This window comes from Esox lucius, chromosome 19 (assembly GCF_011004845.1).
Source record: "Esox lucius isolate fEsoLuc1 chromosome 19, fEsoLuc1.pri, whole genome shotgun sequence".
Lineage (NCBI taxonomy): Eukaryota > Metazoa > Chordata > Actinopteri > Esociformes > Esocidae > Esox > Esox lucius.
In genome coordinates, this window is record NC_047587.1 from 21,820,140 (window position 1) to 21,843,715 (window position 23,576).

Consider the following 23,576-nt stretch of genomic DNA (forward strand, 5'->3'; position numbering starts at 1 on the left):
ATTTAGTGCTTGAACGGCCTGAAACCTCCCATTCAGTTTAGATTAAGAGCTGAGAAGTCAACATGGTTAGGACAGGGGCTGTGATTTTATCACATGAAAGGCAGGATTTGCAGGTAAACTCGAGCTCCTGTTGGCCTTGAAATGATCTATTAAATTTTGTATTAAAAGCAAGTGGGAAGAGCCCCATGTGTCCTGAAGTGACCAACCATGAGGCTTTGTTTATTGATCTATCCAAATCTTTTCATAGTTGATCATTACATTGTTCACACTATATGGATATCATTAAATATTGGGGCATTTTAGTTTTTTGTTAAGTATATTTTTATGCTGAGAGTATTAAGTAAAGTATTGCATAATGCGCTTTCTGTCTTTCCTCACAGTCCGATTTTGAAGCATTACAAAAATCCCTCTGATTGTTTAGTAATAAAGTATTTCTATAAAACAAAACACATGCTATTCTCTACAAGGACCCCTAACTCAAATGACCTTGAAATGACTGCCCTGGGTGTATCACAAATGCAACGAGTTCCTTCTTAGAGGTATCTTGGTTTCTGGCTTGACTACCGTATGCATGAATCTACATATGGTAATGTCAATAAACGTCACAGGGATAAAATTATAGTGCAACAAGCAGCTTCTACTCTTAATTCTTTAGATGCTGTATACCAATCTGCACCTTATCTGAAATCACCTGTCAAGGAGTCAAATATTAAATCACAGTACAAAAGCAGAGGATTAGTGTAACGTTTCTGGGTATTTGGACATGGGTGTAGAAGCAATTGCGAGGACACCAGTGAGTCGGAAGATCGGGTAGGTATTTCATGTCCAGACCAATACACCCCGCGTAGGACAGAGAAAGAAAACATGAAGCTAATAAAGACACAATTCCCTGTGATACCCTGGACTGACTGGAAACACTATACTCTAAAACATAAAGCAACCTCTGCCCAACTAGACTGGTGAACAAAACGGGAACCGGAAGGTAGCGTTCATTAAAGTTCCAACATGCAAGCAATGTCACACCAAGAAATAAACGACACGCAACCCAGAAACCACCACCTTACTAAATACCCCACACAATGATAACAACCAACAGTGGCAGAACCGGATGTAGCTAGAATGAAGGAGACGCCGAACACTGCGTTGCTGAGGGAGGATGTTTAGATTACTGCAAGATGGGCCCCAGGTAGCTTTTGAACTAGGTTAAAGTGCCTTCAGTTGAGGCCCAGGATGGTCCAGTGTTTGAAGCGGCTGCCTCCCATGGACAATTATGCAATTATGCCCACTGCTCATTTATCAAAATCTGTCATCTATCTTTCCTCACTTTCTCTATTAAATGGATTCTAAAACATACAGGTGCTGGTCATAAAATTAGAATATCATCAAAAAGTTGATTTATTTCAGGTAATTCCATTCAAAAAGTGAGACTTGTATAATGTATACATTCATTCCACACAGACTGATATATTTCAAGTGTTTATTTCTTTTAATTTTGATGATTATAACCGACAACTATTGAAAACCTCAAATTCAGTATCTCAGAAAATATGAATATTGTGAAAAGGTTCAATATTGAAGACACCTGGTGCCACACACTAATCAGCTAATTAACCCAAAACACCTGCAAAGGCCTTTAAATGCTCTCTCAGTCTAGTTCTGTAGGCAACATAACCATGGGGAAGACTGCTGACTTGACAGCTGTCCAAAAGACGACCATTGACACCTTGCACAAGGAGGGCATGACACAAAAGGTCATTGCTAAAGAGGCTGGCTGTTCACAGAGCTCTCTCTCCAAGCACATTAATAGAGAGGCGAAGGGAAGGAAAAGATGTGGTAGAAAAAAGTCTACAAGCAATAGGGATAACTGCACCCTGGAGAGGATTGTGAAACAAAACCCATTCAAAAATGAGGGGGAGATTCACAAAGAGTGGACTGCAGCTGGAGTCAGTGCTTCAAGAACCACCACGCACAGACGTATGCAAGACATGGGTTTCAGCTGTCACATTCCTTGTGTCAAGCCACTCTTGAACAAGACACAATGTCAGAAGCGTCTCGCCTGGGCTAAAGACAAAAAGGACTGAGTTATGTTCTCTGATGAAAGTACATTTTGCATTTACTTTGGAAATCAAGGTCCCAGAGTCTGGAGGAAAAGAGGAGAGGCCCAGAATCCACATTGCTTGAAGTCCAGTGTAAAGTTTCCATAGTCAGTGATGGTTTGGGGTGCCATGTCATCTGCTGGTGTTGGTCCACTGTGTTTTCTGAGGTCCAAGGTCAACGCAGCCGTCTACCAGGAGGTTTTAGAGCACTTCATGCTTCCTGCTGCTGACCAACTTTATGGAGATGCAGATTTCATTTTCCAACAGGACTTGGCACCTGCACACAGTGCCAAAGCTACCAGTACCTGGTTTAAGGACCATGGTATACCTGTTCTTAATTGGCCAGAAAACTCACCTGACCTTAACCCTATAGAAAATCTATGGGGTATTGTGAAGAGGAAGATGCGATACGCCGGACCCAACAATGCAGATGAGCTGAAGGCCACTATCAGAGCAACCTGGGCTCTCATAACACCTGAGCAGTGCCACAGACTGATCGACTCCATGCTAAGCCGCATTGCTGCAGTAATCCAGGCAAAAGGAGCCCCAACGAAGTATTGAGTGCTGTACATGCTCATACTTTTCATGTTCATAATTTTCAGTTGGCCAACATTTCTAAAAATCATTTTTTTGTATTGGTGTTAAGTAATATTCAAATTTTCATTAGTTGTCAGTTATAATCATCACAATTAAAAGAAATAAACATTTGAAATATATCAGTCTGTGTGTAATGAATTAATATAATATACAAGTTTCACTTTTTGAATGGAATTACTGAAATAAATCAACTTTTTGATGATATTCTAATTTTATAACCACCATATGTAATACACAGTATCTTAATAAATAATTTGTTTGCCCAGCAGAAGCTACAGAATGAGCTCTGGCTTGAATGTCTTGTGGACATTTGTGGAAATTTTTAAGCATTGTTGGAAGTTTCGCTTGAGGACAAATGTGCCTGCTTTTGATGTATGGTTATATTATGCTTGCTTGTTGAAATGTTTCAGTTTGTGTTGGAGTGCATGTATTTGTTCTTGGGTAGGGAGAGTAAATATTTAAACAGGGCACGCTCGCAAAAGAGAATGTGATTTCCCTGAATAAATAAAGGTAAAGAAATATTTAAATGATGACCCTATAGGGACTCCAAACCATCAGACAGCACCAATTGATCTACCTGTGACATGCCCTTGAGAGGCCAGGCCAGAGCGACCATTACCGTCCAGTCAGCCTTCCAGGATGGAGGATGAAAGCCCCAGTGTTGGCTCTCAGTCCTCTTCTCCCTCACCACACTCCCTCCTCACCAAGCCTACTCCTCCTATCTCCTCCTCCGTCTCCCTCCACCCCAGCTGCTCTCTAGACTGTGTAATAACTGGTGGTGTTGATGATGATAACTATTAACACAGGTCTGTCTGCATGTCTGTCTGTCTGCCTGCATGTGTGTCTGTCTACCGGTTTGCCTGTCTGTCTGGTCTAGGGGTTTAATATACTCTGCCTGATAGAGGATGTCTTAAAGGTCTGTCTGTGGTGGTTGTTTCTGTCCTGCGCTATAACACTGCCTGGCTAAAAATGAGCCTTGGGTTGAACATCATCTTAAAAGCAAACAGCCCAGACTACTGAGACCAACAGAAAGAGGTAAAGAAAGATACAGGCTACAGGTCAACAATAGCTGATACTGATGTGTGTTTTTTCCACCGTCTCTATCTCTGTCCTGATGTACAAATGAACATTATTACGTATCACACACCAGGTTATCATTTATAGTGCTAGTGTTTATGATATCTACTCAGACACACGCCAGGTTATCATTTATAGTGCTAGTGTTTATGATAACCTCAGTTCAGGAGAGGATTCTGCTACTGTTAGGCAGCGATGTCTCTCTCTGTCTCTCTATAACTAACTCTGTGTGTTCATGGTTCCTCCCTAGCGGACAGAACTGTGCCCTCTATCTCTACACGTCTCCTCCGATTGGTTATTTATAGCTAGGAGGGTGTGGTCAGTCAAGTCTAATAACTATTGTTGCTGTGGCTACTGGTTAATGAGGAACTGTCTCCATAGGTCTGAGTGGGGACCAAAACACTCATTACTACAATTATATACTGTAGCACATTACAACACTACAGAGAAAAAGACTTAATTTATATTTGATCTATTTTGGCTGGTATTTCTCAACGTGGCTATAACCAAATTATAAACAACCATGGCAGATAGCTCTCTTTCTCTTGCTCTCTCTTTCTCTTGCTCGCTCTCTCTCTCTCCAGAGTCTTTCTGTGTAACAGTATCCTTGTGTAGGCGTTGCTCTTATAGTGGATCTAGGTCAGTGGAGATGGTGTGTGTGTGCGTGTGTGATTGTACGTGTTCATGGTCGAATGACATCCACACCTTTACTTTAAATTGCTTGTGTCGTTATGTCATTTCGCCAGATTTAGCAGGAAGGTACATTGTCGTCTGTAGTGCCAGCAAGTGTGAACCATACAATCGGAGAAGTTGGTTAGGAAAGGCCTATTGAAGGGGTTATGTTTAGGTTAGAGTAAGGTTAGAATTATAGTTAAGGTAAGGAATTGGGATAGGTGTAGGGGTTGGGGTTTGTCGTTGGAAAAAACTATATGGATACATTTCTGTCCCCAAAATGTCCTCAAAATTATGTGTGTGTTGATGTTCTGTCTGTGTAACAGAGATGTGTGTGTTGATGTTTTCTATAGTGTAACAGGGATGTGTGTGTTGATGTTCTGTCTGAGTAACAGAGATGTGTGTGTGTTGATGTTCTGTCAGTATAACAGAGATGTGTGTGTTGATGTTCTCTATAGTGTAACAGGGATGTGTGTTTTGATGTTCTGTCAGTGTAACAGAGATGTGTGTGTTTACGTTTTCTGTAGTGTAACAGGATGTGTGTGTTGATGTTCTGTCCGTGTAACAGAGATGTGTGTGTGTTGATGTTCCATATAGTGTAACAAGGATGTGTGTGTTTATGTTCTGTCAGTGTAACCGATATGTGTGTGTTGATGTTCAATATAGTTTAAAAGGGATGTGTGTGTTGGTGTCCTGTCAGTCTAACAGAGATGTGTGTGTGTGTGTTGATGTTCTCTATAGTGTAAAAGGGATGTGTGTGTTGGTGTCCTGTCAGTCTAACAGAGATGTGTGTGTGTGTTGATGTTCTCTATAGTGTAAAAGGGATGTGTTGGTGTCCTGTCAGTCTAACAGAGATGTGTGTGTGTTGATTTTCTCTATAGTGTAAAAGGGATGTGTGTGTTGATGTTCTCTATAGTGTAACAGAGATGTGTGTGTTGGTGTTCTCTATAGTGTAAAAGGGATGTGTGTGTTGGTGTTCTCTATAGTGTAAAAGGGATGTGTGTGTTGGTGTTCTCTATAGTGTAAAAGGGATGTGTGTGTTGGTGTTCTGTCAGTCTAACAGAGATGTGTGTGTGTTGGTGTTCTCTATAGTGTAAAAGGGGAGTGTGTGTTGGTGTTCTGTCAGTCTAACAGAGATGTGTGTGTGTGTTGGTGTTCTCTATAGTATAAAAGGGATGTGTGTGTTGGTCTCCTGTCAGTCTAACAGAGATGTGTGTGTGTTGATGTTCTCTATAGTGTAAAAGGGATGTGTGTGTTGGTGTTCTGTCAGTGTAGCCAGGCTGAAACACACCCATGGTAAACCTCAGGGTGTGGTTGTCTGTGAATATCCCTACAACACACATTGCAGTTCAATGAGTGCCACTCTACAATATGTCTCCCTCTTTCTCCCTCTCAGTGTTTCAGTTTTTCTCTCACATGCTTTGTCCTAGGCACTCTCGTGCCTCCATCCCTCCGTTCCTGGCCTTATCTTTTTATCAAATGTATTTTTTCTCTGTCCGTCCGTTCCTCTCCCTTTGTTATAGGAAGGGCGCTGACAAAGTCTAAGCCTGCAGTGTTCAGTGATGCATCTTTATCAGTGTTCATTGATGTGTCTTTGTCAGTGTTCAGTAGCTTTGGATGTTTGTGTGATGTAATAGTGACAGAGACTAAACCACAGTCATGTAGCCTAACTGTATCTAAAAGTGTGTCTTATCCCGGCTGGAGTGGGTCCAGACAGAATTATACACCGGCCAAAGCAGACGCACACAAGATCCTTTAATGGAAAAACAAAGCAAAAAAAGAAGATGTTTTTAACACAGTGAGATGCCCCTACTTTGACATTGCAGTGGTACAGTCCTCTACTGGTTCCTGGGGCTCTGCAGTGGGAGTGTACATTTGAGCAGGGGGAGGGGTTTTGCCTGTCTAAAACTGCTGTTTCCTCTGTGCACATTCACATGCACACTCAGACACACCTGCACTGTCAGCATCACTCAGCCTCAGAGGCCCCTCCAACTCCTTCTGTTTTGATCAGTGTCAGTCAAAGAGCTGAGTCACTGCAGTAAATCAATACCTATTAGAATCCAGCAGGTGTGGCAGGTAGCCTAGCTGCTAACAGCACTGGGCCAGAAACGAAAAGGTCGCTGGATTGAATCCAAGAAGTTGACAAGGTGAAAAATCTGTCGTTCAGCCCTTGAGCAAAGCAGTCAACCCTTATTATATGTAGGTCCCTGTCAATAATGAATGATTCCTTGGCTCTGAACCTGCTGTCCAAGAGTGTCTCAGGAAAAGGGAGATATGAATGAGTACACTTTCAATACCCAAATATAATACATTTTGTCTCTAATACATACATACATGTGAAATAAAACAAAGTTAAGTATCCACACATATATATATATATATATAAAATATATTACAGTCACACAGAGCTTAGCACACAACCTGGCATGGGTCATGTTTGGTGGTCTGAAGCTTAATCACTGGGCCCTCAGCTCATCGGTATTACAACCCTGTTTTAAAACAAAAGTCAGGACGTTAAAAACAGGATGCATTGAGGTGAAAATCATTTATCCTTATATTTAATTGAAAATAGTGCAAATACAACATATCAAATGTTGAAACTGAGAAATTTTATTGTTTTTTGAAAAATTCATTTTGAATTTGATGCCAGCAATAAGTTTAATAAAAAAATTGGGACGTGGGCATGTTTACCACTGTGTTGCATCACATCTTTTAACAACACTCTGTAAGCGTTTTGGAACTGATGAAGACAACTGCTGTAGTTTTGAAAGTGAAATGTATTCCCATTCTTGCTTGATATATGATTTCAGCTGCTCAACATTTCGGGTTCTTCTTTGTTGTATATTTCGTTACATAATGCGCCAAAGGTTTTCAATGGGTGACAGGTCTGGACTGCAGGCAGGGCAGTTTAGCACACACTCTTTTACTACAGAGCAATGCTGTTATAATACATGCAGAATGTGAAAAATACTTGTCTTGATGGCAGCATATGTTCTCCCAAAACCTGTATACAGGTAGTCGTAGACTTACGACCTATGCAACTTACATCCACACGGACTTACGACTGTACGCGACCGAAGTAAGAATACAATTAATTAATAAATAATAAATACTGTAGTGTACCACTGAGTGTGGTACTGTAACCAGTCTTAGAAAACGGAGCCGAGCGATCGTAGTAAGAGAAAACACAAACATGGCTACGGGGGACTTACATGCTAAGTTATTATTCCTCTGCCGACTAACGACCAAATCGACTTATCCCGGACATAAGTCAATGACTACCTGTATATATTGTTCCACATGAGTGGTGCCTTCCCAGATGTGCTTGTCACCCATGCCATGTACACTAATGCACCCCCATGCCATCACAGATGCTGGCTTTAACAGATACTGTGCGCTGATAACAAGCTGGATGGTCCCTCTCCTCTTCAGCTCAGGAGGAAGCAACGTTTATGATTCCCAAAAAATAATTTCAAATGTCAATTCCACAGGAAAAAAAATTCACCTCAGTTCATCTTAAATGAGCTTGGGCCCAGAGAAGGCGGCGGTGGTTCTGGATCTTGTTTATATTTGGTTTCATCTTTGCATGGTAGAATTTTAACTTGTTTTTGTGAATGCAGCGACGTACTGTGTTCACAGACAGTGGTTTTCGGGAAGTGTTCCTGAGCCCATGCAGTGATAATTGTGTCTGTTTTTAATGCAGTGCCGCCTGAGAGCCCGAAAAGCACAGCCATCCAATATTGATTTTCGGCCTTGTCCCACGCCTACATGAGATTTCTCCGGATTCTCTGAATCTTTTAACGATTTTATGTCCCATAGATGATGAGATCTCCAAACTCTTTGCAATTTTACGTTGAGAAATGTTATTCTTAAATGGTTGCACTGTATGTCAGCACAGTCTTTCACAGACTGGTAAACCCCTCCCCATCTTTACTTCTGAAAGACTCTCATGCTCTTTTTATACCCAATCATGTTACTGACCAGTTGCCAATAAACCAAATTAGTTGGGATGTTCCACAAGTTTTTTTTTAAATTTGCATTACACAACTTTTCCAGTCTTTTGTTGCCCCTGTCCCAACTTCTTTGAAACGTGTTGCTGGCATCAAATTCAAAGTGGGCCTATATTATTCTAGAAACAAAAACATTTCTCATTTTCAACATTTGATATGTTGTCTTTGTACTATTTTCTGTTGAATATAGGGTTTAAATTTTTAGCACATCATTGCATTCTGTTTTTCTTAAAATGTTTTACAGCGTCCCACCTTTTGGAAACGGGGTTGTACTAAGTGAAACAGGAACACATGGACACCATAGTAACTCAGTCTGTGCTTGGTTTTTTTTTCCAGCCCAAGTTGATGGCCAAGGACCTGTTGGATCTGGTGGCCTCCCACTTTAACCTAAAGGAGAAGGAATACTTTGGTATTTCCTACACAGATGAAACGTAAGTCACTCGGGGGGGTTACTGTTTCTTAAGGCAGCATCAGGCTGGTGTGAACGTCTGTCCACTGTTCATCCACTGTGTGATTACTCGCAGATGGTTCAGCGTGTTTCGGTGACTCCCTGTTCCAATGACTACCTACCGAGTACCTACGGAAGATTCTCTCCCATTCAACGCATTAGCTTGAACGATAGAGATGAGAACGATAGAGAGGCAATGTCAGCCATCCATCCTGGTTATCTGTCATTGTCCGACTAACAGCATCACACAGAGGGGACAAGCCGAAGAAGAAAGACACCCTAATAGTGCCCTGCCCCCTATTGGTTTGGAGTAATTCAACAAGGCTGATACCAGGTGATCTGTGGTATCTCAAAAACAGATACCACATTGACATCCGACACTCAGTTTTGAGTTAAGAACTCTTGGCAGACATGCATTAGTTGTGTTTTCAGCGTTTCACCTGGCTGGTCCTGACCATGGGGAGCTATATTACCTCTGATGGGATGTAACAGCACAAAGCCCTGTTAGTCATGCAGAACAGCATGGATGTTGGAAATGTAAAGATACAGTGCACCTGAGTATGTACTATAACTTTTATTTCCAGTCACAGGTCCCGACTGCTATCCCCAACCTCAGCTCTCTCATTTCATTGCCATTTGTCAGGGATTTCCATAGGGGCGAACAGTCTGCAAGATGGTATGACTGTTTTGGTTTGACTCATCTTTCTCCACGCCCGTTTCATTTCATGCCGCATATCTGCTACTAATGGGTGCCTTTTGTAGAAGACATTAAATGGGACCTGCTGGCGCTCAACTCCATGCAATGTAGATTTGTTATTTCTTTCCGACAGCTGAGATAGCTGAACCCTGACCACTTTGAATGAGGCGAAAGAGGAGTGCATAATGCCCAGGAGGCCATACAGTGTTACAAGGCTGACAAGCTACTTTTTTATCCCTGTCAAAGAGAGGGGAGAGTGGGAAGTTATACTACTATTACATTCCATTGCCGTTACTGAATTCATACTGTATCAAAGCTAATTTGTTTTAAATATTCAGTTGTGTAGTGTACTAACTTCTTATTCATTGGCTGTTCAGTATGCTGACAATTGATTTGTTGTTGTGTCTCCAGGGGACATTTCAGCTGGCTACAGTTGGACCGGAGGGTTTTAGAACATGAATTCCCCAAGAAGTCTGGACCTATTGTCCTCTACTTCTGTGTCAGGTATGGTCACACAAGCACATACTGACCATACAAACATACTGTACATACAAACATACTGTACTTACATACATAGAATTGGTTAGTAAACACTTTGACAATAGCATTAAAATTTGTTTATACATTTAGTGTGTCAAAACAATATGTACTGCACTCGTTGCCAAATGTTGAGCATTGGCTTTTTTTTTTGGTTTTCAACGTGGGATTTTCCGACAGGAATTTATTTTACCTAATCATCGGTCATTATTAGGCATATTTGATTTTCTTTTCGGCTTTTTGCAAACAACAATGATGGATCTCTATTATGCCTAAGTATTTATGTGATGATTCATTCTGAAACATCACCTAGGCTATGCCTACACAAACGAGTCGCATTCTCAACTCATTTGAAAACGTCATTTTTAAGCCGTAGAACAAAGTGTCCACTGAGGCGCTGCAATGATCCATGATCATCCGACATTAAAGAGGAGCGGGGAGAAAAACACGTTAGGCCCCATGTGACATTTCAAGTTGCATGCTTCAATGCTCTCTGCTCTTTCTACAAACTACTGTGGGGGGAAAAAGTATTTGATCCCCTGCTGATTTTGTACGTTTGCAACTTGAAATAATAATAGACTGAAATGATCAGTCTATTATTTTAATGGTAGGTTTATTTGAACAGAGAGACAGAATAACAACAAAAAAATCCAGAAAAACCAATGTCAAAAATGTTATAAATTGATTTGTATTTTAAAGGTGTCTTTTATACAGGTAATGAGCTGAGATTAGGAGCACACTCTTAAACAGAGTGCTCCTAATCTCAGCTTGTTGAATAAAAGACACCTGTCCACAGAAGCAATCAGTCAGTCAGATTCCAAACTGAGGAATCAGCCCAGAACTACACGGGAGGATCTTGTCGATAATCTCAAGGCAGCTGGGACCATAGTCACCAAGAAAACTATTGGTAACACACTAAGCCTTGAAGGACTGAAATCCTGCAGCGCCCGCAAGGTCCCCCTGCTCAAGAAAGCACATCTACAGGCCCGTCTGAGGTTTGCCAATGAACATCTGAATGATTCGGAGGAGAGCTGGGTGAAAGTGTTGAGACAGATGAGACCAAAAATCGAGCTCTTTGGCATCAACTCAACTCGCTGTGTTTGGAGGAGGAGGAATAATGACTATGACCCCAAGAATACCATTCCCACCGTTAAACATGGAGGTGGAAACATTATGCTTTGGGGGTGTTTTTCTGCTAAGAGGACAGGACAACTTCACTGCATCAAAGGGACAATGGACGGGGCCATGTACTGTCAAATCTTGGGTGAGAACCTCCTTCCCTCAGCCAGGGCATTGAAAATGGGTCGTGGGATGGGTATTCCAGCATGACAATGATCCAAAACACACGGCCAAGGCAACAAAGGTGTGGCTCAAGAAAATGCACATTAAGGTCCTGGAGTGACCTAGCCTGTCTCCAGACCTTAATCCCATAGAAACTCTGTGGAGGGAGCTGAAGGTTCGAGTTGCCAAACGTCAGCCTCGAAACCTTAATGACCTGGAGAAGATCTTCAAAAAGGAGTGGGACAAAATCCCTCCTGAAATGTGTGCAAACCTGGTGGCCAACTAAAACAAAACATCTGACCTCTGTGATTGCCAACAAGGGTTTTGCCACCATGTACTAAGTCATGTTTTGCAGAGGGGTCGAATACTTATTTCACTCATTAAAATGCAAATCAATTTATAACATCTTTGACATGCATTTTTCTGTCTCTCACTATTCAAATAAACCTACCATTAAAATTATAGACTGATCATTTCTTTGTCAGCGGGCAAAATCAGCAGAGGATCAAAGACTTTTTACCCTCACCGTACATTGTTCGCCTGCATTATAACAACCACCATTAATGTATGGTAGCTGTATGTTTTCTTAGATAGTTGGATGTATGGTAACATTGACCAAAGCTTTTTTACAGTGGGGCTGTTCTGATCCACAGAAGCAGGGGTATTAAACCAGTCCTCTGGCCTGCCAGTCCCTTTGTTCTGCACTGACAATGGCCGCTCTCTTACATAACACACCTCCTAAGCCTGTGTTTGTGCCCGCATGCGTGTGTACATGTGCATTTACTTCAGTACGTGAGGTCATTGTAGTGGGAATAAAAGGTACAGGATCTGAAGAGAATGTGTCCGGCCTTTCTATGCAGCTAAGTAAAGGTTACGCACAGTGCTGAACAGTGTTTTTCGGCGTTGTTCATTCTTTCATGTCCCCATGACAGAATGCTTTCTGTCTTTGCAAATGTCTTAGACGAGGGCATTTTGCAACGCGTTGTTGGCGGAACAAAGGACAGATCTCTATCAAATACATGAGGTTGTGTTCAGGGTCTTGCCATCGTTGTGCATACAACATAATAATACTGTGGCTATTATTACTGTTATAGCTACTGATGACATACACTGTAATATATCCATATGCCCACCACAAATCTTTATATTGGGATTTATATTGAATTTACACTGAGACCTCTACGTTGTCAAACAATTATCTGTGAAAAGGTTGGCCATTGGAAACGGTTTTAAACATGTAATCTCGCGTATTAGCCACACCCATCTATCAGCCTCTGCTGTTGAGTTTTTCTTTCAAAATCTGTGCATAAGCGGGAAATTACGATACTGACCTAGAATAAGAGAGACAAAATGTCAGAGCTGAATCCTTTATCAGATGTTACTGCCCAGAGCAGCTGTGTATGCAAACGTATCTGAAGTAGCTGCTATAAAACCTCCCAGTCTCTCTTTTCATGGGTTGCTCCTCCATCACTCAGTTGTCATTGGTGGAGTTTTTAAATTCTACAGCTGCTGCAGCAATATTGATGGTCAAAAGTTAAAAGTGGACTAATTCATTTTAACATGAGTGAATTACTGTGGAAGATGGAACACAAGTTCAGGTTTAATCATATGTAAGTATCATGACTAAATGAGTACAAGTACAGAGTTTTAGACTTTTTAGACTTTAGAATCTGTTTCAGCACCCATCAAAGATGTAGAACGCTCTGTAATAATACATCCCTCTTTATATACTACATTCTACTGTTACAGTAACTATAATACCTTCATCTCTTAATACTACATTCTACTGTTACAGTAACTATAATACCTTCATCTCTTTATATTACATTCTACTGTTACAGTAACTATAATACCTTCATCTTTTGATACTACATTATACTGTTACAGTAACTATAATACCTTCATCTCTTTATACTACATTCTACTGTTACAGTAACTATAATAACTTCATCTTTTGATACTACATTCTACTGTTACAGTAACTATAATACCTTCATCTTTTGATACTACATTCTACTGTTACAGTAACTATAATACCTTCATCTTTTGATACTACATTCTACTGTTACAGTAACTATAATTCATTCATCTTTTGATACTACATTCTACTGTTACAGTAACTATAATACCTTCATCTTTTGATACTACATTCTACTGTTACAGTAGCTCCCTATAAGTAGGTTACTGTGTTTCCCAGCCTGTACACTGCTGATGATGCAGCCATCCAGCCAGAAAGCCATTGTATAAAATGCATCATGTGCACATTTGCACTGATTGTGTGTGTTTTCTCTGTGTAATGTGTATCTGTGTTTGTGTGTGTGCTTGCTTTGCTGGATTGTTGCCCTGTATCATATAAAGGGTTTTGGGACTGTGGAGCCAAATGTCTGATGACCTCTAGTGGACAATTTATTCACTGCTGTTCTGCCACAGCCTGAGGGCAGATTGAGTCTATGTAGCACATTGTCATGGTCTATCATACTGAAATGTATTTTATGTTTCCGTTCTTTACAGGTTCTACATAGAGAGCATTTCCTACCTGAAGGACAATGCTACCATCGAACTTTTCTTCCTCAATGCTAAGTCGTGCATATACAAGGTATGTGCATCATGAACAGTACTTTTGTTCATAATTCATCTTCTGGTGATTTCATCATTCTCCCTGTCATCATCATAACGGCACCAGGACTGAGCAGATTTTGTGTGTCGGATCAGTGTGGTGCTTGAAGAAATGTCCCATTCCCCAGGTTAGAAAAAGACAGCATTAGCTTCTGCTAACAGCGCCAGTACCCACACCAGACCAGGTGGACTGTAAAGAGAGGCTGGTCAACACACACTTATGAAGAGTCTCCATTCGCACTTATATTGATCAAAATGTGTTCAGTTTTAAATACATTAGAGTTCTGTTGCAGAGTGATTTTAGTTAGTCATATCCTGTCTCTGCTGATGTAAGTTCAACACTGGACCACACACACAGACACGCTCAGATGTTATATGAACACACCCACTCACGCACGCACACTACTAGGCCTCAACCCAATGGTGAGAGTCCAACTGGGTGGCAGTGTAATCAGTGTTGTGATTCATTCAGAGGTCTCATGTCTTAACCAATTCACTTCCAGGGGCCACATACTGAACATTCCTTACATACCTGACCACTTTGGTCACCACTTAACCCCTAAGACACACACACACACACACACACACAAACTTACGTCTGACCCCTTCCTTGTGAGTAGGCCCAGTTTCAGTATTTCCCATCTCAATAAACAGGATGGGAAAACAAAGAGAGAGAGAGAGAGAGAGGAAATTGTGAGTCACCACTGAATTCCCTCGTTCTGTCTGCCCTATGAGTCCTATGACAGTGTTAATAATGTGAGAGCTGAAGCAGAGCCACAACCCCCCACCAAGAGATCACAAGAGGTCCGCAATGGAAGGATGGGCTGCATGACACAGTGAAGCATCACAGGAAGCAGCCGTTAGGGACAGAATCGTAGGGATGTGTGTAGCTCTGTGTGAATGGGTTTGACTAGAATGTCCATGCAGAAACATAGAATGTCTTTCATCTAATGTTTTCACCCCCCGACTCCGCCTCGCTCCGTCTCTGTCTATCTCTCTCAGGAGCTCATTGAGGTGGAGAGTGAGGTGGTGTTTGAGCTGGCCTCCTATATCCTGCAGGTAAGTCAGTTACACAGCTAGTTTTGAAACACAAACAGAGACACGCACACAACACCATGTCCTATTGTCCTACCTTGGCTCCAGGATTGAGTGTGTTTCTGTCTTTGTGTCTGCAGCATATTTGTGTGTGTGTGTGTGTGTGTGTGTATGTGTGTGTCAAGGACAGATGTGTCAAGGATCTGCTGGCCTTTAAAACGATAACATTTCTGTTTCAACACAGTAGACATAAACATTCTCTGTCAGACTACCTGACCCAGAAACAGCCTCTCTCAATCCCCTCCAGTCTACTGTACAGTATGTTTAAATACCTCTCTTCCTGTCTCTGTCTTTAGGAGGCTAAAGGAGACTTCACCAGGTAAGAACAGCTGTGATGTCTCTCTGGTGTGTGTTTGTGTGGACCTGGCTTTAATATGATCCGAATTTTACAATACATGTTGTGACCAAAAGGGCCCAAAACATAGTAACACCTGACAGTTGGGTGCCCCCAAAGAAAAGGGCTATATTCATCTTAGGAATTAGGTTTAGGGCTTAGGTTAAACTCAAAACTAGGTTTAGTGTTATAACTGGGTAACTGCATCATTCTGTGTCCTGCTCGTGGATTAACCCAGGGGTCTAATGGAGAGCCATGCAGTTGGCCAGCAGGGTCTGGGTTTAGGAGAGAATTGAGGAAACAAAACGAAAAGATGTTATATGTTAGGTTAGAATTAGGGTTAAGTTCAGGGTTAGGGGATAGGAGACATAGGAAATAATCTTTGTCCCTAACAGGATAAGAAGCATTTGTTTGTGTCTGCACTGTCTTTTATGATAACTGTTTTACCCTCCTAGACCTCACTATGTCACAAGAACATAACCTCCCAATATTTTGTCCTTAAAAATAAGGACAAAATATTCTGACGGTGTAATTTAAATGAAAACAACAGTTTTACATGCGTGTCAGGTAGGGTAGTGGAGATCTTTAAATTGAACAATAGTAATAGTCAATTCTGAGCTTCATTGAATAGTAGAAAGGTGTGTGTGCTACTGAGGAACAATAGAACCCGTGTAGGGGGGCTGTCTGTCCTGTCCGGGGCCCTCTGGGGCCCCCAGAGCAGCGAGGCATATCACCGACCCACCCCCTCTCTGTCCTCTCACACAAGCAGCCATTGTGTGCTGATCTCCTCGTTTTGTTTCTCCTGTCCTCCTCTCTCATCTTCTCCCATCCTCCAGTACCCTGATTCACTCACTCCACCCAGCCTTGAAGTGCCCGGCTTAAGATGGGGTCAGTGGGGTGTAGTTCATTGCAGCGTGTGTGCATGTGTGACAGGGCTACACAGTACGTGACGGCTAGCCAATTAAGAGAGAGAGCAGTGTGACCTGGTCAGGTGGCAAGGGAAGGTGTAGTTAAGACCACAGCTGCCTGGTTACGTGATGAGCCTTTAAAAGTGTTTGTCGTCTAAAGTTTCACACTTTGTGACGCATGAAAAGTCATCCACTGCTTCAGTTTGGACAGTAAGCATTGGTTAGTAATATCAGAGTGAAAACGTGGGTTGACAGAATTACGTATTTCGTCAACGTATGGGCAAGTACATAACGTTTTGAGTTTGTTTATTTCCAGTGGTGTTTTTGCATTCCTGTCTTTAATGTGAACATCGGTTGCACAGCCTTTTCACTTAAAAACACACGTCTGTTTTCTGCTCTTCCAAAGGTCCAGGGTAAGGACTCTTCTCAAGTCTGTTAGGCCAGGGTAGAGGAGAAGGTCGAACAGTGTTCACCTTTGACCCCATTTCCTCCTCCTTAGAGGAGACATAAATAACATGGCTTCCCACAGAGCTCTGGAATGTCACACACACACACTCATCAACACACACATAAGAGGAAGACATGGATTGGGTGAAGGCCAGAGACATAGTTTTGTGTAATTTGGTCTCTACAGACATCCCATACCACATAAATATTACCGTATTGTTGGGCCTGTGGCATCCAGATGCAGGGGTGGGGATTGCGGACCATTGCTCTAGATTAAACATTAGCAGAGTGTTACTGTGTATTTCCAGAGTGTTGGCTGTCATGTTTCCAGGGCTTTCCCCCTGTCTCAGTCCCTGGGGGCTCACAGGGTTAGGGGATTACTGAGGGCTTTATGACTATGACGCTTTCTATGTCTGTCGCTCTCTCTCTCTTTCTATCTTTTTCTATCTCTCTCTCTCTCTCTCTCTCTCTGTCTTTCACTCTCAATTCCTCTGTCTGTTTTTCTGTCTGTCTGTCTCTCTCGGCAGCTGTACCGTAGACAACGCCCAACCAGCTGTGTGACTTTCTCATCAGTCCCCCTGAAACACAACAGGGCAGCATTAGCTCCGCCCACTCTGTCAATATATCTGGCCCTAGTGACTCATGAGGAAATCCCTCTGGATTAATGTCAATACATCATTGTGGACGTATCTCCCATTATTACAGCCACCTGTGATGAGGTTAACATCACTAATACCAGTCTGTCTCTAGCACATAGCATTAAAGTGTTTCTGTGTGTTGCAGACTGAACTGTGTGTGTCTGTGCGTTGCAGTACTGAAGTGTGTGTTTCTGTGTGTTGCAGTAATGACGTGACCAGGTCAGACCTTAAGAAACTTCCAGCTCTGCCAACTCAGGCCTTAAAGGAACATCCATCTTTGGCCTACTGGTGAGTCCTGGCCTGTGATTGGTCCAGCAGTGATTGTCTGTGTGACCGGGCCCCTGACATGCTGTGTGATCTGTCTGTTCCAGTGAGGACCGGGTTATAGAACACTACAAAAAGCTAAGTGGACAGTCCAGAGGCCAGGCCATTGTCAAGTAAGGGGGGAGGGGTTTGTGTGTGTGTGTGTGTGTGTATGTGTGTGTGTTCATCTCTTAAATGTTGAGTGTCTATCCACATATCTGTGTGTGTGTGTTTTTTTGATGCTTCCTCCTACAGTAATGCTGTAAAGCTGATCATTGTGAGCTCCTGAGCTCTAACTAATATCTCTCTCTGTCTCCCCTTCTATCTGTCCCCTATAGTTATATGAGCATTGTAGAGTCACTGCCTACATATGGAGTACATTACTACGCTGTGAAGGTACAGCTTTATCACTTACTGCTGTTCACTCTCTCTGGGGCTTGTGGGATTTATGGGGAAGTCAGGGGTGTTTGGGATGAGTGAGTGGGTGAGTTTTTTTGGGGGGGTGAGTGGGTGGTGAGGGGGTGTTTGGGATGAGTGAGTGGGTGGTTGAGGGGGTGTTTGGGATGAGTGAGTGGGTGAGTTTTTTGGGGGGGTGAGTGAGTGGTGAGGGGGTGTTTGGGATGAGTGGGTGGGTGAAGGAGTACACATATATCACCCTCTGATAGGTTTTTCCTCTCTGTGTGCCAGGATAAGCAGGGCATCCCATGGTGGCTGGGCCTGAGTTATAAAGGAATCTTCCAGTATGACTACCAGGACAAAGTGAAACCCAGGAAGGTAAGAGCCCGACTCTGATCTCTCTCATGTCAATGACAGTGGATAGAAGTGGAGACTGTCTGTCTCTGCCCTCCCTCCCTTTCATAACCTCCTGTGTGCTGCTGTGACACAGATTAAACACCCTGTCTTCCCATCTGTCTGCTGGTAGTTTGTAACATTTCACCTCTCACCTTCGACCTTACTAACGTACCAGGTTTTCTGCTGTATGAAAAGTCGTTTCGACTGGCAGCTCTGGGAAAAAGGAAGAGACCACTGCACCTTTGAAAAGGAATGTTTTGAATGAGGAACAGAAAGGTTAAAATTAAGAGACCACTGCAAATTGAAATTCCTCACTCAAAGCCTTCCTTTTCAACTTTTTTGGAAAGGAAATAAATAGGTGCGGTGGTCTCTTAATTTTTTCCGGAGCTGTACGTTCAAACAAACACACCCAAACGCACACACTGACCCTTCAGTCCGGATACAGACTGCGTGCGTGCGTGTTTGTGTGTGTGTTTTTGTTGTGTGTGTACTGTATGTGACTGTCTTCACATTCCTTTCAAAATGTTTCATTTGAGTAACTGGAGTTAGATTCTAATGTTAGTATCAGATTGAAAGCACTCTTTGGAAACCAGGGCCTTCTTGGATCATTCGTATTTGTAGATGTTCAGCACACACACAGGCGGGCAGCGGGCAGCGTGGCAGCGTGGCATGCCAGGATGAATGCGGTGGGTGCTACAATAGAGTGATTGTGCTCAGAGGGGAAGTCGAAATAAGGGAGGTTCAGGACTTGATGTTCTGACTTCTCCACTCTATTGTTGTTTAGGCCAGAGCAGTGCAGGCAAAGCCATAAGAAAAGCCCTTTATAAATTACTATTCTTCTGTTTTTTATGTTTCATGTTTTGATTGAACATGGAGACCCAGTAAAAGGCTATGTAGAGGCTGTGTTTTAGCTGTGTTTATTGCTAAGCTGTAAGCTGCTAATCAGATTGTCCTACCAGAAGATTTCTTGGATGCGATGCATCATGTGAGAAAACAAAGGTCAAAGAAACGATCCACAAACTTGCACATATACACACTATTCTATTAAATAGCAGCTTGTGTGTGTATGTTTGAGAGTTTCACCTCAGGAACATGTTTTCTGTGGAAGCTGCATTTCTGTTGGTATAGTTTTACTAGGGGACATCCTATAGGGTAGACCGCCACTCTGAGGCTGTCTGACTGTTTAATCACTAGCCCTTACTTCCTCTACCACACACAGTCATCAGTAGGGAGGGACAGAGAGAAACCACAGCCGGTAAATAAGTCTTGTTAGTGAGTTCAGTTATCCAGAGATTATGGTTTTCCAGTGACTACGGCAGTGCTGATGATTTAGTAACAGGGGAAGCTCCAGCAGTGAAAAAAGTGTCCTGCTGACTGAGGAATTTATTTGAATTGAAAGAATGGAGGTTTTCTCAGGAGGGATTCACCCTATGTGTATCTCTTCTAGCTAGTGTGTTGATCGGTGGATCTGGTATATATCACATTACCAAACAGCAAGGAGCAAAGAGTGTGTTTTAATGAGTTCATTCTCCTTTTTACCTCACACACACACATAAAAAAAACATTTTGAGGCGAGGGCCCCGTGTATACCAGCGACCCAGGGTTAAGAACAGATATTTTGTGTGGCTGCGGACCCCCTGCAGTTCCTGATCTGTAGACCCCATCTTGATACCACCGGATTGGAGAACAGGCCTGGTGATATTCGACAACCCCACCTTAACAACCCTCCAGCTTTTCTAGGAATGGTGAGAGGAACCGGGAACCGCTGCTAAGTTAGTCTGCTGAGAATGTAGGTTCGTCTATTCCAGGTCTGTACTGGAATAGACCTTGGCTTCACTCCAGCATTACTGAGCCATTTTAGTCCATTCTATTCTCCGTACAAACACATTGGGATCCCCTAGGGGCGTCAAACTCTCTAGGGCATGACCTTTTCTTTGTACACAATCACACACGTTTTGGCGTTCTTAGTGCTGTGTCGAAGGAGAGATTCAGCATGTCCGTCTGATATTACTGTTCAGATTATTCTATACGTTTCTCTAATGCTGTTTACTAAAAATACACTTCTATAACTCCTCACATAAACCCAGCCTGTTTACTGAAGCTTGTTTTATATCAAAATCGGTTTCATTTGTCATTGTGTTGTTATTTTCATAAGCCTTTCTCTAAAACGGGAGTATGGACTGCGTTCATCGTCTGCAACTATGGATAGTAGCCTGCCCCTGGAGCTCACGGTCCAGAAGCCTTTCACCTCAACCTGGACCAAGGCCTCTCGTTAACAACCACTGTTAGTCTGTTGTTAAACTATTTCTTAGAAAGGTGGTATTACATTTTAATATTTATAGCTACGTTTTTATTGAATCACTGTAGTCAGTCAACTAGTGGAGTACATTAGTATCACGTCACATTGTTCATTAAGATGTTTATCAGTGGTACTCGGTCACATGGTGTGTGTTTACAAGCTGGCCAAAGAACACTTAAGCTTTCACTTTCCTTCCATAGGAAGTTGCTAGTTCGGACTGCAAAGCGTAACATTTGTTCTTGTGTAATTATTGTGTAATGCCTGAACTGCTGCTCTTAACCTCTTAGCGTGAATAAGACCTCCAGTGAAAAACAGAATGAAGTACAGAGTTATGTTGACTTATTCTGACTAATTGTTTTGAGGGCTAAATGTTGTTGCCGTTAGCTAACAAACCAAGCCAAGATAACTGCTTCACTAAAATAAATCAAAACTTTATGGCCTTGATCACACCTACAGTGCCATTGCCCAAAATGTCACCCATGCCTCACCTGGCTACGTGCTGTATGTGTGGAGTGGATCTTTAACATATACCTTTTGCCACCGTTTTGGTCTAGCTGGCTATGCATAGCATTTGATTGACATGTTGGACACAGCTGGTGTACCACACGTAACACCCAGGAGGCCGACACGGGGTTCTGCTGGAGGTGAATGTCCTTCTGGGGACACTTACTGTGGTGTAGCGGGCAGGCTAGTTACAGCATGGAAATCGATCAGTCTAATGGGTTTCATAAAGCCCGTTCAACATCAATAGCTTTCGCAGAGTGCTTACACCTAGGGACAGAACCTGGGAAGAAACCTAGGAGCCCTGTCTCTGAGGGGTGACCAGTCCTATTCAGGCTGTGTCGTTTGGAGATGATAAGAGTAGCTACGTTACCTTTTCATTCATCAGTATATTTCCACATCTGGTCTGTAAGTGTATCCAGAGTCTCCAGACAGAAGCCAGATCATCAACCCAACCAGGTAAACGTGGAACCGGGCCTAGGAGATAAGAGGCCAGGTATTCCTGAGACATGGTCCAAAGGCTTAGATCCTTAAATGACCCAACAGGGCTAGAGAGATTAGAGGCGGCCCTGCTTTAGTTCCAGCAGGATCCCTCAGCATATAGCTCAGACAAATGCAACATTCACCTCTTTCCTGGACAGTTTTATTTTGGCTTGGTGTAGCACTAGCAAACCGGGTTCCAGTAGTCCTCCTTGGATGTACTGCTGTCAGTTAATTTGACGCTAGTGTCATCGTGTTGAGTTGGTAAGATGGGGCCCACCCACCCCTCAACCTGTTTTTTGGAGAGTTTGTGTGGGTCAAACACTCTGGTGCTAGAAAGCAGTTCCACTCTCCCTATCAGTAATCACACACACCTTATCTCCCTGCTATTTTTAGCACCACGCTACATTAGGTCTTCATACTCCATTGACTGTACACTACCCCGAGTGTGATAACTGATTCTCTCACATGCAAACACACACACACACACACGTATGCATGCTCACCCAGTCTTAGTCCCAACTCTGTTTATACATATTTTTCTTCATCTTCTCCCCCTTTTCTCCTCTCCATTGTTTTCCCAGGCTGTTAAAATTCCTGGACTGTGCCCCCCCTCACCCTCCCTTCCGCCGTCCCCCCGCCCCCTCCCTTCTCCACTCTGTCCTCTGATAGGTTGGTCCTGTTGTCGTACAGTTTGTGTGTGTTTACCGTTCCCTCAACCATCTCTGTGGATGTAAATATCTAGCAGCATTATGGTTGGGGTGTGCATTAAAGTGGAACACTATCAGACTCTGCTCTCAGTCTGTGTAACGAGAAACAGACTCAGATCGTGTGTGTGTGTGTGTGTGTGTAAAGAGGGGGACTGGCTGACTAAACAAAGCAAAAGTTCTCAGTATGGTGGGGCCACCCTCTCCCCCATACCCTCCCTCCCTCCCAGCCACAGAGCCCTGAGCAGGAAGCAGATTCCCTGAGGGAGGCAGGAGGGGTCAGGGGGAGGGAGAGAGGGGAGGGTCTTAGCCTGGCTACAGGAGAGAAGGAAACATTACTGGACACACACTTGCCTATGGATGGTGAACACCCGCCGACTCAGAACTTCTGCGCCTGGGACGATTTAACACACGTATATAAATAACATATATATATACATAGGAACCTTTCTTGCCTGCAGGATTTTATTTAAAGACGATCTGATGGTTCATAAAGAAGATGGAAAAAAAGGGAAGATAAAAGGCAAGCTGATGAGGGATAACCTCTCGCTCTTAGGGTTGAGTTCATTCAGAGGGGAGAAGAGTTATGGACGAGACCGCTGGGTCTGGATCTGATCAGAGACCCTTACCTCAGGTCCTCCTTCTCTCCTCCCTCTCTCGTCTTCACCTCCTCTCTGTCTACTCTTCTTTTCTTTCTGTTTTTGGTGTGTTGTGAAACCAGGCTTGGCTTAGTATGGGTTTAGGGAGTCTGTTTCTGCATTCTCAAGCCTGTATTGTCATTGATCTTGAGTTTGCATTTCTGGATGATGGCATGTTCCTTGAGTGTTTCTCAGTTGAAAGGTATGTCTGTATGTTTTTGTGCGTGTGTCTCATCAGGTGTTCCAATGGCGTCAGCTGGAGAACCTGTACTTCAGAGAGAAGAAGTTCTCCGTGGAAGTTCACGACCCCAGAAGGTAAATATATAACACACATCTAAGTACACGTGTGTGGGATCTGTTTTTAACCATCCTTGTGTTGACATTTCTCCAGTAATAGGGGTTA

The 23,576-nt window shown here is 42.8% G+C and overlaps 1 protein-coding gene across 17 annotated transcripts in view; it reads left to right on the forward strand.

Moving 5' to 3' along the window:
• The window catches only part of frmd4a (FERM domain containing 4A), a 108,240-nt gene that overhangs the window by 69,455 nt on the left and 15,209 nt on the right, over window positions 1-23,576 (forward strand). For all 17 annotated transcript variants that reach the window (XR_004574778.1, XR_003777444.2, XM_029114895.2 and 14 more), the window contains exons 3-12: window positions 8,789-8,883; window positions 10,009-10,101; window positions 13,927-14,011; window positions 15,034-15,090; window positions 15,423-15,445; window positions 17,658-17,741; window positions 17,825-17,890; window positions 18,095-18,152; window positions 18,444-18,530; window positions 23,412-23,488. Coding sequence is in view for 15 of the 17 variants with exons in the window: in XM_029114895.2 (XP_028970728.2) it covers window positions 8,789-8,883; window positions 10,009-10,101; window positions 13,927-14,011; window positions 15,034-15,090; window positions 15,423-15,445; window positions 17,658-17,741; window positions 17,825-17,890; window positions 18,095-18,152; window positions 18,444-18,530; window positions 23,412-23,488 (725 nt within the window). In the remaining 2 variants the exon portion in view is untranslated. The remainder of the gene's footprint in view (window positions 1-8,788; window positions 8,884-10,008; window positions 10,102-13,926; window positions 14,012-15,033; window positions 15,091-15,422; window positions 15,446-17,657; window positions 17,742-17,824; window positions 17,891-18,094; window positions 18,153-18,443; window positions 18,531-23,411; window positions 23,489-23,576) is intronic.